Genomic DNA, 17041 nt, shown 5'->3' on the forward strand with positions numbered 1-17041 from the left:
ATATCATCAAAATTCAGGAGGCCTCCCCTGCCCAGCTTAGCAGAAATATTGGAGACTAAACACATTTCTGGCAAGAGCGTCTTTTGGATACATTTTTTCCCTTTCCCACCTCTCATGCAGTTCACATTATCAGGCGAGAGAGTCCATCCTGATGGGCAGGCACAGGAATAAAACCGTGGTCCCACTGAAGAAAGCAGGCACAGGTGGCTACAGGAGGATAAGGCACAAGAATTGGTACCTGAGGTAAAAACAGAGGCACTGATAAATCAAAAGCGCAGAAGGGCATCACGATACAAACTGAACATTCACAACTCACTAAAATAATCTCTTGAGGTGAAGGAAAAAGGCACAAGAGGCCTGACCTAGCTTTCTACATACCCACTAAGACCAGAATTCAAGACAGTCTACACTGCTTCCTGAAGGCAGTAATAGCGCTGAATTTATGCCATTTGGAAACCACAGAAGAAACAAACCCCTTTAGTGTGAAAGGTGAGGTAGATCAGAAAGAAAATTAATAAAATAGAAAAGGCTAGAGAGTTGAGGAATGGCCACACATGGCCACACACAAGGCCCAATAAAAGCCTTTGTTATAAAGTGGGACTAAGTGAAGGAAGTTCCACTGAGCAGTAAACAAAGGGGGTTGGGGTTGTTGAGGTCATAGGAACAGGCAAATGATGCTTTTGCATTGTTGAGTTCCCCCATACTTCAAGGTATTTGTGGTTTGAGATCAGTGATGCCCAACTAGAGAAGGGCATGAACTTGCTGATGAACTAAAGTTTGTCATGAATTTTGGCCAGTTTGTGGTGAATAACAGCTGTGAACTTCCATGAATTTTGGTGTTGTTCATGGCAGTTCATGAAGAGCAGAAAGCAGAGCTCCCTGCTGCTCTGCTGTTTGGAAGGCTCTACTTTCTGGTCCCTATGGCTTTTTGTGGGGAGCAGAAAGCAGGGATTTAAATAGTTTGGAGCCATATAAACCAAACAGCTGAGCAGTTGTCTTCCCACTCAGCTATTTGGAAGCCCCTGCTTTCTGCTCCCTGCAGAAAGATGTAGGGAGCAGAAAGCAGGTGTTTAAACTTTGAAGGGCTCACAAACCGATATGAACCGGGTCAGTTCATGAATCAACCTCCCAGTTCAAATGGGTTCATGGTTCAAATCAAACTGCAAAAATATGGTTCATGCCCATCCCTACCCCTGACCATGTCTACAGAAGTCATTTCTGATTTTCTCATTCACTACTGTGACAAAGCTGTCTCACTGACTGTTGTCCTGTCCACTGTACTTACACTTTTAACCTAATGACACAGCACTTGCACAGAAGCCTTAAATGGATGTCTCTCTGTCCTAGGTCAGTTTAGCACTCACTGAAGATAGCAACCTAAAAAGCACTTTCACTGTTGGTTAATATTCCCATGCTTTGCTTTTCTGTTGCAAAACACAGCCTGCCAGACTTACCAGATGGCTGATTCACAGGGTGGACCGCCACAATACCCATAGGCTGGTGAATATTATAGATAACGACGGTTTGATTTCCTCCATGCCACTTATTGGCTCGAATAACACGGTTGGTGTATTTCTCACTCCAGTATACAAAATCTTCAAAGACTGTGAGTGCATGAGGATGCTGCAATACCTTTAAAAAGAGAGAGAGAGCAAAGGGCTAGTTTCCACAAATACTATTATTTTCATTATCCTACCACTCCACTAAACAAAATTTGAAGCCACCATCCAGCCTGAAGACCTCGCCTCCTGTATGTGACTCCTTCTCCAACAGGAAAGCCACTGAAGCTGGAAGAATCATTTTTGGGCTGGAGGAGGGGGTTCTTTAGGCTGAAGGAAGTTCTTTTCCAGCAGCCTAAGGCAGGACACATCCCAACATCCACAAGCGAGCTTGTAATAACAGGACAATAGAACATAATGGGAGGAAAACAGCAAACGTAATGTATATTACTATGGAGCTTTCTTTTCTGATATGATAAAACACGACTGAATTCTTTCTTAAAATAACAGGAATATTTGATAAACTTCTGTCTTGCTCTTGCGTACAATGAATGAAGAACACTGGAAAGGGCCATTCTCGTACTGGTCAGTTTGAGAGGAAGCAGGAAGAAGCTACCAGCAGTATGCTTAGCATTCCTAAATGACTTTGATATTGCCACCAAGGGCACTCTGGGTTCCTGAACTATAGCCTTCCTGGCCTCTGAATTTCATTCTGCCTACCCCATATTATTTGCCCTGAATTTCTGTCACCAGGCAGGCTGGTTTGCTTAGCTTTTTCCTATCTACACTCAGGACTTTTTTTTTAAGCAGGAACGCAGTTCTGGCTGGCTTGGCATCAGGGGGTGTGGCCTGATATGCAAATGAGGTCCTGCTGGGCTTTTTCTTCCAAAAAAGCTGTGACTACACTTGAACCTGCTTTGTCTCTTCTTGAGATGCCATCTGAGAATAATACTACAGGGGAGAGAAGATATACAGAAGAACATGAAATCCAAGTTACTTGCAGTGATATCTCATTTAACATACAATGTTTGCATCTGCCCTCTGTGTGAGAGGACTAATCTTTTCCTTATCGGGAACTTGTATATCTCTCAAGCAGGTGAGATCTGACAGCAATCTCCTTTTTTGTGAGACAGGATGCTGGACTAGATGGATCACTGGTCTGATCCAGCAGGGCTCTTCTGTTCTTATTTTATTATTGTATCAATCCTGTGCGATTGATTTGGCTGAGAGGAAGAACTTGACCAAGGTCAACCAGGCCTTGACCAAGGTCAACCAATTCCTCTGAAGGTCCAACAGCAGGGCACAGAATAGAGGCCTTCCTCTAATGTTGCCTCCTGGCACTGGTATTCAGAGGTTACTGCCTCTGAACATGAAGGTTCCCTTTAGTCACCATGGCTAATAGAAGCTGCCAAGGTGTACCACCTAGAGTTCATGGAAGAAGGGTGGGACAGAAATATGATACTCAGTAACTTTTATTCCCTAGTTCCATTAAGTGTATTATATGGAGCAGTGATACTGTGAACAGCTCAAACTCATCACACTGATCCAGCTTGATTCAGAACACAACAGCGTGTGTGACATCACGACTGAAGTGGTACTACATTGAATGGCTTTTCCTTCCTTGTCCTTGTACCACACAGACAATCTTGTCTAAAGCTTGTGCCATAATATAGTGGATCCAAAATTTGGCTGCTGTGCATGGAAGGCTTGTTTACAAAATGGAACTTTTCCACCTCCCCCCCCACAACACACACTTCTGCCCACTGAGCTCTCCAAAAAGTTCCTCTGTCTCCCAGAACAAACATGTTGGAGAGGTCAGTGGGTTACAGTAGCAGTGGGGAAGCAGAAAAGTTCCACTCAGTTGATGAAAGTGACTTCCAATTTAGTCTGAATCCAACTCTTTGTTTTTATTAACTTGGCCACAATGATTTACATCATCAATTTGTACAGAAGCACTGCTAAGGAAACTTTGCTGTTTCAATGACTCTTTGTTGTGCAGAGTAATGCACACTGGAGTAAAAAATCCTAACTATAAATATACGTCGATGGGGTTCAAACTGGCGGTAACCGGCCAGAAGAGAGATCTTGGAGTCATGGTAGATAACTCACTGAAGATGTTGATTCAGTGTGCAACTGCAACAAGAAAGGCAAATGCTATGCTGGGGATTATTAGGAAGGGAACTGAAAATAGATCAGCCAGTATCATAATGCCCCTGTATAAAACTATGGTATAGCCTCATTTGGAATACTGTGTACAATTGTCACCAGACCCTTAAAAAAGGTATTATAGCATTGGAAAAGGTACAGAAAAAAGCAACTAAAAATGATTAAAGAGGTGAAACACCTTCCCTATGAAGAAAAGTTAAAGAGGTTAAAACTTTTTAGCTGGGAGAAACAATGATTGAGGGGTGACATGATAGAGGTTTACAAAATTATGCATGGGATAGAGATGGTAGAGAAAATGTTTTTCTTCCTTTCTCACAATACAAGAACTTGCGGGCACTCAATGAAATTAATGAGCAGGAGGCTTAGAACAGATAAAAGGATGTACTTATCCACCCAAAGAGTAATTAACACGTGTAATTCATTGCCACAAGCAGTGCTAGCAGCTACAAGCATAGACAGCTTCAAGAGGTCCCTTTGTGGCGATTAGCCACAAGATATAGATGGAACCAGGGCTTTTTTTTTTTTAGAAAAAGCCCATCAATAACTTATTTGCATACTAGGCCACACCCCCTGACATCACCATTGTTTTGCACAAGGCTTTTTTGTGGGAAAAGCCCAGAAGGAACTCATTTGTATATTAGGCCATACCCGCTGATACCAAGTCAGCTGAAACTGTGTTCCTGTGCATTCCTGCTAAAAAAAAAACCTGGACAGAGCACTCTGTATGGGGTGGTGATGCTCTGTATTCTTGGTGCTTGGTGGGCAACGGTGGGAGGGCTTCTGGAGTTCTACCCCCACTGTTGGACCTCCTATTGGCACCTGGGTTTTGAGCCACTGAGTGAAACGAAGTTGGACTGGATGGGCCACTGGCCTGATCCAACATGGCTTCTGTTATGCTCACCTTCATCTGCCCCTGCCCGCCCTGAAAGAATCCTACGTGTGAGTCAGCAGCATCACAAAGTGTTTAGAAAGAGTGATGTGTCTGATAGGAGAGTAAAGTTGGGAGTAAAGAAATAAGTTGTCTTTCTGCAACAAAATTGGCAGGGGGAGGCCTTACGATGGACACACACATTACTGCCTCAGGGCCGTGAAGCAAATACACAACATTATACCACAACCATTTGTATCATACTCTGGATAATGTTTGTCTTTTCTCCATACCAAGTCACTTGCCACCACCTGCCGCCTGTTGTTCCCATTGTAATCACAGAAATCAATGTAATCGAGATAGGCATCAGCAAAATACAGCAATCTGTTTGGATAGTCGATGGCCAAACCGTTGGGCCAATAGATCTTGTCAGTGATTATGGCGGTTCGCAATGTGCCGTCCATGCTTGCTCTTTCGATTCGAGGATTCCGACCCCAGTCTGTCCAGAACATCAAGTGAGCACTGTGGAAAGAAACTATGTAAGGATTGTACCGGGGTGGGGGAGGGGATCACATTCACAGACATGAATGAGAAGTCAGAATAGCCCACGTTGTCAAAAAACACCCCTGAATGTTCTTCTCAAACTGAGGGGCGAAAGGCACGGAAATTGTTGTGGTAAGATTTAAATGTCTGAAAAGGTGATCCTAAAAGCAGGTCTGCACACTACTTGAGAAGACGAGTAAGTTTTTATACCCTGCTTTTTTCTACCAGAAAGAGTCTCAAAGCAGCTTACAATCACCTTTTCTTCCTCTCTCTGCCAGTCACCATGTGAGGTAGGTGAGGCAATGACTGGCCCAGGGCCACCCAGCAGGCTTCATATGGAGGAATGGGGAACCAAATCCAGTTCTTCAGATTAGAGTCCTTAACTCTACACCACACTGGCTCTTACTAAACTGGATGCAGCATATCATAGAATCATCGAATCACAGAGTTGGAAGGGACCTCTAGGGTCATCTAGTCCAACCCCCTGCACAATGCAGGAAACTCACAAACACCTCCCCCTAAATTCACATGATCTTCATTGCTGTCAGATGGCCATCTGTTTAAAAACCTCCAAGGAAGGAGAGCCCACCACCTCCCGAGAAAGCCTGTTCCACTGAGGAATCACTCTAATGGTCAGGAAGTTCTTCCTAATGTTGAGCCGGAAACTCTTGATTAAATTTCAACCCATTGGTTCTGGTCCTACCTTCTGGGGCCACAGAAAACAATTCCACACCATCCTCTAGATGACAGCCCTTCAAGTACTTGAAGAGGGTGATCATATCACCTCTCAGCCGCCTCCTCTCCAGGCTAAACATCCCCAGCTCCTTCAACCTTTCCTCATAGGACTTGGTCTCCAGACCCCTCACCATCTTCATCACCCTCCTCTGGACCCGTTCCAGCTTGTCTATATCTTTCTTAAAATGTGGTGCACAAAACTGAACACAATACTCCAGATGAGGTCTTACCAGAGCAGATATGACAGCTCATCGAACCTTCTGAAACTGCTGCCTGTTTACCAGCCAGTTTGGATGTAATCTGGCACTTGATTTAGTTATTTTTTTGTATCCAACGTTAGGATAGAGGGAAAAGAAATATTCATACAAGCCAAAGACTTTCTTTTGGTTTGTTTTTAAAGAAACAAGCCATAATTTGTCATGACATCTGTACTTTTTCCTAGTGTGTTGCCATGCACTAGCTGCTTGCTACAGTGGCCATTATAAACAAAAAAGCATCTTATCAACCTACATGACACCAGCAACATTTTGATAATTATAGGAAGGGAGGGAGGAACGGAGGAAGGGACGGAGGAAGGGGGAAAGACGGACGAACAGAAGGAAGAGAAGGGAGACGAAAGAAAGAAAGAAAGAAAGAAAGAAAGAAAGAAAGAAAGAAAGAAAGAAAGAAAGAAAGAAAGAAAGAAAGAAAGAAAGAAAGAAAGAAAGAAAGAAAGAAAGAAAGAAAGAAAGAAAGAAAGAAAGAAAGAAAGAAAGAAAGAAAGAAAGAAAGCTTACTCCATCCTGGGATCTAGCACGAGGCCTCTCGGGTTTGTTATATTTTCACTGATCAGAACAGTCCTGTGGCTTCCATCAAGTCTGGAGACTTCAATGGTTTCCAGAACAAAGTCTGTCCAGTAGAGATTACGGCCTATCCAATCCACTGCTATACTTTCTGTTACAGTGACACCACTGTCAAACACCTGCCAGAAACAATGAAGGAGCAAGTTGGTACTTTTGCAATTCTTTACAGTTGCAAATAAGCATAAACATTCAGATAAGACAGTGTACTGTCATTTACTGCAAAGGGAATATAATGCACTATGGATTTGGAGCTGGTACTCTTAATCTAGGGCAGAAATCTATAAAGTCATATGCTAAGAGAATGATTGTTATATAAGATCTACTGTTCTTTATGCAATGGTTCACACACACACTCCTACCTGTACATGAATAAACAGAGACAGGGAACCTGGCGGCAGCTCTCCGAGGATCTCAGGGAGAGGTCTTTCACATCACCTGCTACCTGGATTCTTTAACTGGAGATGCCAGAAATTGAACCTGGGACCTTCTGCATGTCAAGCAGATGTTCTACTGCTGAGCCATACCCCCCTCCCTTAAAATTATTATTTTAAAAAGACAACAAAGCAAGGCAATACTAATGTAGAAATAGTCCATTTTACTGAGGGAATATGGAAGAGGGAGGCAGAGAGAGATCCCCCTTCAGGGCATAATGGACTCCTCATCCTCACCCTCACCTCCCACAGTATGCCCTTACTGGTATGTGTATTGTCATTGCAATGTGATGGGGCTAAGTTTGGGTCTGCTCACAGCTCCGATATCCGTATCCTTATTACTCCAGTGCATCAAAATGTATGTGCTGTTCAGTATTGCAATGAGAAAATGCCTTCAATAAGACACTTACTATTTTTCTGTCTGTCCCATTCTGGTATGCAGTCCAAATTTTGTCCTGCGTGGTATCAGACCAAAAGATTCGATCGGTCACTGAATCAAAATCGATAGCTACAATGTTCCTCCCGTCTCGAACCAAAGAGTAAACGTGTTGTGCGTGAGAAGTGATGTTGTTCGCAACAATCTGATTGCGGCTTGCTACTAACAAGAGAAGATTACCAGACTCTGCAAAAAAGAGGTAAATGGAAATAATAAATAGTAACTAGCAGCTACATTCAGAACCAGTAACTCTTAAGTGCATTCACAACATCCCTAACAAGGCTTATCGAGAGCCTCCATTTCTAAAAACAGGAATCACATAGTCCATTCCTGTAACACCCCTGTGAGAGGTTAGACCAGTTGATCACTCTCCTTGGGCAGCACACATTTTTTGCTATCTAGATGAAATCAGTTTGAGGTTCCTTGGCATACTCATAGTGCTGCAATCCACATGATTGGAAAGGTGATGCTGGTCATCTGAAATTTCATTTCTGTACAAACACGCTGTACTGTGTTTTTAACAAACTGATGTAAACTACAAATCTCAAGCAACCAGAAAAATGCGCAATCCTAATAGTTTCATCAGCCTAAATATTATTTCATATTGCTCTTTACACACACACACACACACATTTACGTGAAATATGCAAATTTAACTTAAATTATTAACCTGCTCCATAAATATTGTATTACTCAGGGCTTTTTTTCGTAGCAGGAACTCCTTTGCATATTAGGCCACACACCCCTGATGTAGCCAATCCTACTGGCGCTTACAGTAGGCCCTGTATTAAGAGCCCTGTAAGCTCTTGGAAGATTGGCTACATCAGGGGTGTGTGGCCTAATACGCAAAGGAGTTTCTGCTACACAAAAAGCCCTGCTATTACTAGATTACTCCATTAACTTACAATGCATCAAGAAAAAGGCAGTAGCTACATAACCAACAAAAGACCACAGTTATACATTTGACATTTATACCTTCCTGAACACAAGATGCTACCATTGGTCAAATGTGCTTAGCACTATGAATGGAAAGACTTCTAGGGCCTCAGGAAGAGAACCATCATCATCCACACTTCTTACCTGAGAATTTTTAAAAAAACAAATTTGAAACGCCAGCAATTGAACCTGTGACCTTCTGTATGTAAAGCCCTTGTTTTCTGCTCTCCTTCCTGTATGTATTCCTTACCTGCCACTTTGCAAGTCCTCTGGTTGGATTCCAGCACATAGCCTTCATCACAGTAACACCTAAAAGATCCTCTTTCATTGTGGCAGTATTGGCTGCAGAATCCTGGGGGATCACACTCATTGATATCTTCGCATGTCTTGGAGTCATTGGCCAGCTGGTATCCAAATGGGCAGGAGCACTGGGCTCCAAAGGGCCCCTGAACACATTCGTGTGTGCAGCCAGCATTATTATCTGAGCAACTCTCTTGGTCTGTAAATCAATGGGAGAGGGGCATTAGTTATTATTAAAAACTTCCACCTCCTTTAAAATATAGAAAAATGCAGCCATAACAAATGCTTAAGTAATAGTTCCTGATTTACTTTAGGTTTAGGCTAGCTGGAAAATACAGCACTGGAAAGTGCTGTCAAGTCAAAGCTGACATGATTACACTGGAAGGTTTTTGAGGCAACATATGATCAGAGGTGGTTTTGCCACTGCCTGCCTCTGCATAACAACCTTGGACTTCCTTGATGTTCTCCCATCTAACTACTAACCAGGGTCAACCCTGCTTAGCTCTTCTGATCTGATGAGATCAGGCAAGCCCGGGAAATGGAGTATGAATCAAAGGACCGCATGCATATTGAACTAACACGTTTTAGGTAATTTTGAGCAGCTGATGGTTTATGGCTAGTTTGCAATGCTGTACATTTTGTGAGTTCTCACTGCTTGGATGCTGCCTTCTACGCAGTGACAGATGCAGAAATTCTTAAAAGATTTTGAAGTTTGTGGTTTGGCGAAAGGCAACTCAGACAAACAGCTACGGTCCAGCATCCGCTATCGGCACAGCAAGAAAAGTATCAAGCAGCAAGCAATATTGTCTTCCTTGACTGAAAGAACTCAGAAAAACAACTGGGCTGGATCCATCCTACCAGTCTGTCCAGCAAAGCCTGAACATTTCCTCTAGCTAGCCTAAAAAGCCTTCCACCAATCTAAGAGGATCTTCCACTTAATTTGGAGAAGGGTTTCAAACTCTGCTGAACAGACTGGTAAGATCCAGACTACTAGGTCAGACTTCCACAAAGGGAGCAAGTTCACAGGAGCAGTTTTTATCATTTTTTTCCCTAGCACCCAGTCCCCTTCCTCTTCCTAAAAAGCTGCTGCTACATATGACCAGAACAACTGGTAGCGTGGGGGTGGGGGTGGCTGCAGCATGAAGAAGGAATCACATGGAATTCCCCTCTCTCCAGTCTTTCTGCAGTCTCCTGCACACAAGCGTCACAGATCCATGGGGGTTCCTGGACCCTCAACAGTGGCTTTTTTTTTGTGGCCGGGGGCGGGGGGGGGGAGATAAAAATTGGTTCTGATAATTTGTTTCATTCAGCAGAGACCTTGGATTCAGCCCATTCCTTCCACACACCACGGGGAACAATCTGAGGAAAATTAGAAAATGTGCCTACTAGCCAATGAATGAATACCATGACAGATGGTGACAGATAGTCCTTCGTGATCCTTTCAAACAGACACAAATCAATATGTATCCTAAGTAAGTAAGTAAGTGACTGAAACACTCAACTCCCTTCCCTTTGCCACAACCTCAGTCAAGGTTGATGGTTCAGAAAAACCTGAGTATACCAATCTCCGGCACCAGGCCAGGAACCCCTGCTTCTGTAAATGAGCCCTAGGTTTTTAACAAATGTGATTTGAAAAATTGCCATCACAACATGCGTTCAATATAGTTTATGATCATACCTGGCTGAGGCTCATCTGAAAATGTGCATTAATTAGAAAAAAAGGAGGAAAGAAAGAAAGAAGTTAGAATTAAGTGTAAATCAACATTAATAGTAATCAGCACAAACACCATTTCAGGCCTCTTATAAATTTTAAGATTAAAATTAGATAGAAGTTAGAAATAATTGAAGAAAATATTAAAGACTGAATGAAATTTAATTTTAAATCAAAAACAGTTATTGATTAAGTTCCAGTCTTAAAATCATACATTAAAAATTGCATTTAAAGGCATAAGTATATAGATTGGAAATTTAACATAATTTTCTGAAGCACAGCATTCAGATCATACATGTACGGAATGAATTCCTTAAAATGACTTTTCACAATCTGCAAAAGTCCTGTAACACATCAGCAGGCTCATCATCACTGTTCGGTTACAAAGATTACAGTTATTTTGTCCTACATGTTGTCCATTTTGTCCTACACTTCATTGAGCTTCCTTCAGGAAACATAAAAGTGGCACACATTTTATCTTCACAACAAGCCTGTGAAGTCAGTTGTGTTTGAAATGTTCTGACAGGCACAAACTGGAGTTTTAAACCTAAATTTCTCTGACCTAAGCAGTAACGATTTATAGGGTTTTATTTGTTTATTTGATACCCTGTTTTTCTTTCCCAATGGGGACTCAACATGGCAGAAAACATCATTCCCCCCCCCCCACCCCCCCTGTTTTCTTCTCAGAACAACCACCCTGGGAGGCAGATTCCAACCTGGCTTTCCCAGATCCTAGTTGAACACTCTCAGCACTATACCAGGCTGGCTTTTGTAGGCCTTCATGCATACAAGAAAACAACTTACTGCAAAGAGGTGATTCGTCAGCTCCATTAGGACAATCTGCAAGATTGTCACACACTTTGCTCAGATTGACACAAATGCTGTGGCCTGGGCATTGCCACTGCCAGCTGGGACACCGGAAAGGCGGAGTGGGGCAGTCTTTCTCATCACTCATATCCCTGCAGTCATTGTCGCCATCGCAGATCCAGGCCCGATAGACACAGTGTCCATTATCACAGCGGAAAAGAGAAGGAGGGCAAGTCCTGGGTGGACATCTATGATGCTCATCTGAGCTATCAATACAGTCGGGGTGTCCATCACATTCCCAGGTAGCAGGGATACAGGTACCATCTGATTGACACTGAAATTCATTCTGGTGACACATCCCTGAAGGCCTTGTGGCTGAAAAGGGGTTATGAAGCATACAGAACAGAATTAGAATGTAAATAGATATAGTTAATCAAATTAATTTTGAATATGACTGGCTGCAGAGCTTTAAACATTAACCGATTTCCCCCTCCCTGTCCTCACTGGACCCTACACTGCCCTTTTCTACTGCCCCTCCCCTTCCTGCCATTTCCATGCCAGCACATTTTTTTTGTTTCACATCTAACACAAATGGTGTCAAGAAACTGGCCTTGCTTAGACATTTCTTGGTCTTTCAAGAGTTTGGTTCATGAACAGGCCAAGTTAAGCTACCCAAGGCACTCCCTGGGAAGTAAATGTCAGAATGTCTTGCAGTTTCAGAGCGGGGGGGTGGGGGGAGAGACAGACAGACAGACAGACAAAAGTACAACTGAGATTATCAATCCAGGAGCTTCAAGGCCAGAGACCTAGAGGGAGTTTTGCACTCACATTCCATTTCATTAGTGAAAGGAACGCTGTGCATGGGAAAATTGCTTGATTGTTAATATGTGTCACCTGCAGAGCTACATGGTCACATCTTAGCAACACATCTCACTGGTCAAAAAGAATCAGGTAGCTGCGGGCAGTCTGCCATAAAGCAAGACCATTTTAGTTTGGTGTGTCTAGCCATCTTTTGACTAGGATGGATGCCTTACACAGTCAGAACACCTGCTCTGAGATTTTGGACTTCGGAGTTCTATCTGGATCAGAGGACTACAACCTAAGTATTTTAAGTTAGCTATTTGTTTTATTATTTTCTTCCCTGTTTTTGCACTGTATACTTTTGCACATTTCTTTTAATACATTTTATTAATTATACTCCCGTGGTATAATTTAGGTTTTAGGGCTTCAGTCTGAACCCAGTACTTTGGCCAGTTTTAGTTACAGCTACCAAAGGAATTGTTCCTGGAATTCAATTTGCAAGTGTTCCACCTTGCAGGGCAGACTTCTTGATTAAGGCCCAGTAGGATCGGATACTTTTTCCCTCAGTCTCAGTTGAGGGTTAGCTGACAGGGTCTGGCGGTGGTTGGTTATCTTGGGCAGTGAGGATTCACTCTCCAGCCTTGTATGTTTTACTCATGTGGGACAAAGGGGCTTTGACAAATAGTGCTTGAACTCTAGTAATTTGCTCCCTGGAAAATATCTACGCTGCAGATGCCACTGTTAACTATTAGTTAGTCTTTTTAAAAATAAATACATAAAAGATCTTCCTCGAAATCTAGAGATTCTCTCAAGTTTGCAAAAACCCATATCATAGCTGTGTCTGGTCTTGTTGCATGGATTGGACCGTCTACACGGGGGCCAGCTCTTTGCTATTAAAGTATGTTAATAAGAACAGCTACAGGGCCAGCCTTGACAAAACAGATTTACCTTCCTACTCCAAGAAAAAATGGAAAATGCCTCTGAGTATTGGTGGAACCACTACTGTATCTACCCTTATCAAAAGATTACCTAATGTTTCTGCTGTTCTTTAGCACAGAAGTTTTCTTGTATTAAAATGCAGGCACACCACGTGCCGCCATTTTTACATTTATCCAAGTACCATTCTCTCTCCCTACCCCCTTCTTTCTCACTGCTATTACTTTCCCTCTATATTATTTAAGTAATACTTCATATCTTGAAATTTAATGAAGATTTCGTTTATGTCAACAGAATTTTTTTCACTGATTTTAAAATGCCTCGTAGTGGTAAAGTGACAAAGTGACACGGTTAGTTTAGCAAAACAAAATCCCAATGCATGTTTGAATTCACAAGAGATGCAAAGTTGAACCCAATAATCCTCCGTGTGGATGACCACCACAGTGCCACCTAACAATGTGTTTCCTGGTGCCCACTTCACAAAAGCAAAGAGCCAGTCCTGGCTTTCCTCCACTTCGCTGGAGAAGGAGGTGTTTCAGAACAGCCAAGGAGTCATAATTTTTGGTTCACCAGGGAGCACTCCTTCAGGAACAGCTGCTTCCATCACAGGATGACACTTGGTTTGAACCTTTCACCATTTTTGAGACACAACTGCCATTTTATGCGAGTGCCCACGAACCATTCCAAATAACTATTCAAAAGCCCAACAAAGTTGAGTACCCTGGGTTTAACCAATATCATACTGTCATTAGAGAAGACAGACTCTTTTACTCTTTTCTTCACATCAAGCTGAGACTACTCTGTAGACATCAGTCTGAGTTTTTGTAGACAAACGTCATCTTGCTTGTAGATGGCATTTTCAACCCTTGGAGCTCATTAATAAAAGTGTGGCTTTTCTGTTGTTACAGTGTACTTACGACAATCAGCCTCGTCTGAGTGATCATTGCAGTCAAAGACGCCGTCACACTGGTAATAATTATTGATGCACTGGTCTCCACTTGCACATTTAAACTCAGAGGAAGTACAGTTGTATACTGCAAGTTTTGGGGGGGAAAAAGGTATCTCATATAGAAACAAGGTTCTAATCAACTTCTTAGTAGGTATACTACAAAGTGAGAACATGGTACATAGTTATTAAAATAAATTAAACATTTTATGGCAAGGAAAACCTCCTAGAGGAGATGTAAACATGTACAAAGATATGGATTTAAAAGATTTAAATTTAGATTTAAAAGATACATAAATCTTGGACTCTCCTCACTGACTTCAGTTTTTTGGAACAAGAAAATTACTAACCTTTGTACCTATATTGCCATGGTAATATAATCTTTAAAAAAAATTAAGCCACAGTGTGGTCTTATATTATGAGAAAATAATTACTCTAATAAATGGCTTAAAACCTCCTTTTTCCACTTTCTATAAATTAGATATATAATAACTAAACTGCTAAGGAAGGAAATATAAGGAAATCAGGGCTAAAGCAGAGCTTAAAGTGTTGCTAAGTAGTGGTTGTCGTAACAATTGTTTTTCAGGATTCTATCAAATACTGATGAGAAATGGAGAGATCAACTCTTACATTAATTGAAAACTGGAATAAAATGCCATCTTTAGAATGACCAAAGGATCTTCGGGAATGGCAATGAACACATGTATCAAACACTTATTTTCAGTTTCTCTTAGCTGCTGGTACACCTACAGATCATCTCGCATATAAACTGGAAAGCAGGAGTTACACTGGTGTCACTTGAGTCAGGCTAACTTTGCTCCGTCTCTGCTGCTTCATGTGGCTGAACAATAATTGGTCCGTCTGAAGTGGGTGAGTGGAGGTCATGGTGAGGGAACGATACTTAACTGCAATCTTGTTCATCTGCTCCATCTACACAGTCTCTGTCCCCATCACAGACATAAAATGGATCAATGCACCGATGATCCGGACACTGAAACTGACCAGGTTCACAAGTTTCAGTGAAAGCTATAAAGACAAAATGAATACTCCACATTAAAATAATGTCTGTTTGGTTTACACTGGATTTAATATCTGCAGAATATTATAGATCTCTTAAATGCTTAAGACCTATACAACAAAAGCATTTACCTTAAGAATCCCTGCAGTGAAATCCAATCCAGAGTTACTTTTACTGTTTTAAACTGATATAGGCTGGAGTAACTCTGCACAGGATTGCAATGTTGGTGGCCCCAAAAGATCAGAAGTAATGTAAAAAAGAAATAATAAAGGTCTAAGATGAATAACTTCAGGATCAGGGATGAAAAAGCATATTCCTAATAATGACAAAATAAGGTACTGTTCCAATACTTACTGCAGTTCTTTTCATCTGATCCATCACCACAGTCGTTGTCTGTATCACACGACCAGATTCTGGGAATGCACTTGCCGTTATCACAAGTGAACAAGGCTGTAGGGCACGAAGTAGGGCCCTGTGTGGGGCAGTGCAGTTCATCACTACCGTCAAGACAGTCGCTGTGTTTATCACATCGCCACCGGCTGGGAATGCACTGACCATTTCTACAGGTAAAGGCTGATGAAGAACACGTATTGTCTGATCAAGAAACAGAACGAGAAGATGTTTGTTACTCATTATTCCAAATAACAACTTTCCATTCAGTTTGTACTAAGAATTTTTAATATAATAATATAACAATATTACTCCATCAGGTAGAATTGATTTAAATGGGATTTGAGGCATGCCCTCCTTTCTCTATGGTTATGTGCCCAGTAGGGTTACCAACTTCCAAGTGGGACCTGGAGATCTCCCACTATTATGATTGATCTATAAACAACAGAGACTGGTTCTTCTGGAGAAAATAGCTGTTTTGGAGGATGGACTCTATAGCATTTTACCCAGTCGAAGTCCCTCCCCAGGCTCCACCCCAAAATTTCCAGGTATTTCCGCCTCCCAGAGCTGATAAATCTACCCAATTCAGCATTTTCTTGAAGGGGACCCCTTGCAGTTTATGCAATAATCCACCCAGTCCCAAAAGACTAGTCCTACAGCCTGATTAGAGAAGGACGTTCCATGCATGTATCCTTTTGAAAGCCTTGAGGTGCCCATGTGATGGAAGTCCTGCATTCCAGAGAGTTATATGCACGCATCAGTGTACAAATGGAATTCTAAAGCAAATGTTAATATCGAAAATTGTCACCAGGAATACCTCTAAAACTGGAATTAAGGCACATTTGTGTAGAACCAAAGAACCTTGAGTGTAAACAATGGTTCAAAATAATATTTTTAAAAGTCAGTTGTTTAATATACATTGGAACATACATATTTTCAGACCATCTAATTTTTCTTATTGCAGATTTAAACTGTGAAACTTCTCAAAACAAAGCTACATACATTTAGAAAAAAATCCTGAATTTCAGATACAGTTCACAATAATAAAAATAAGTCAGTTTAGATTGGATATAGTTTGATGCTATCTAGGTCAACTCAATTTTCTCAGTTACAAGCTGAAACACAAATCCTCACAAAATGAAGTTATTCAGATGTTTCCACAAGACACAGCCTCAAACATCTTCTACATAGGGGCAAACTGCAAAGGTTATAATTGCCACATTCTTACTTTTCATAACTTTAGATACATTCTCAGAGTAGTGATTTATTAGTCTTTAAAACAGCATAAGACTCCTTTTTGTTTTTCTTGCAATGGATTGATGCTGCTATGCCACAAGAATGTGCACCTACAATTCCAAACTAGTTAAAACCCATTTTATAAGCATGATGTCCTACTAAGCAACAAGAATCTAGAGACTGGTGCTGACTGCACCAGCAGATACTAAACAATTCTAGTGGATTCCTATCTATCCAGTAGAATGCATCTCAACCCTTTTCACATTTATGCCCTAATCTCTCTAAAAGCCACTTTACATACTCAGTATCTTTACAGTTCTGTCAGCTCCAAAAGAGTCTATTTCAAGTAATGATATTGTAGATAACAAGTTTAAGCACTCAAAAACTTCATGGAAAAACAACTTGTCCAAATTAAATATTTCCTTGAAAAAGAAAACAAA

At 41.5% G+C, this 17041-nt stretch overlaps 1 protein-coding gene across 1 annotated transcript in view; it reads right to left on the minus strand.

Annotated features, from left to right (window-relative positions):
• Positions 1-17041, minus strand: part of LRP2 (LDL receptor related protein 2) — a 204885-nt gene that overhangs the window by 86742 nt on the left and 101102 nt on the right. The window contains exons 22-31 of the mRNA XM_060257327.1: positions 15330-15569; positions 14864-14983; positions 13929-14045; positions 11272-11649; positions 8707-8955; positions 7495-7706; positions 6588-6772; positions 4827-5055; positions 1455-1632; positions 110-238 (exon numbers count right to left, since the gene is read on the minus strand). Of these exons, the coding sequence (XP_060113310.1) occupies positions 110-238; positions 1455-1632; positions 4827-5055; positions 6588-6772; positions 7495-7706; positions 8707-8955; positions 11272-11649; positions 13929-14045; positions 14864-14983; positions 15330-15569 (2037 nt within the window). The remainder of the gene's footprint in view (positions 1-109; positions 239-1454; positions 1633-4826; positions 5056-6587; positions 6773-7494; positions 7707-8706; positions 8956-11271; positions 11650-13928; positions 14046-14863; positions 14984-15329; positions 15570-17041) is intronic.

This window comes from Heteronotia binoei, chromosome 16, assembly GCF_032191835.1.
Source record: "Heteronotia binoei isolate CCM8104 ecotype False Entrance Well chromosome 16, APGP_CSIRO_Hbin_v1, whole genome shotgun sequence".
In the NCBI taxonomy this organism is placed as follows: domain Eukaryota; kingdom Metazoa; phylum Chordata; class Lepidosauria; order Squamata; family Gekkonidae; genus Heteronotia; species Heteronotia binoei.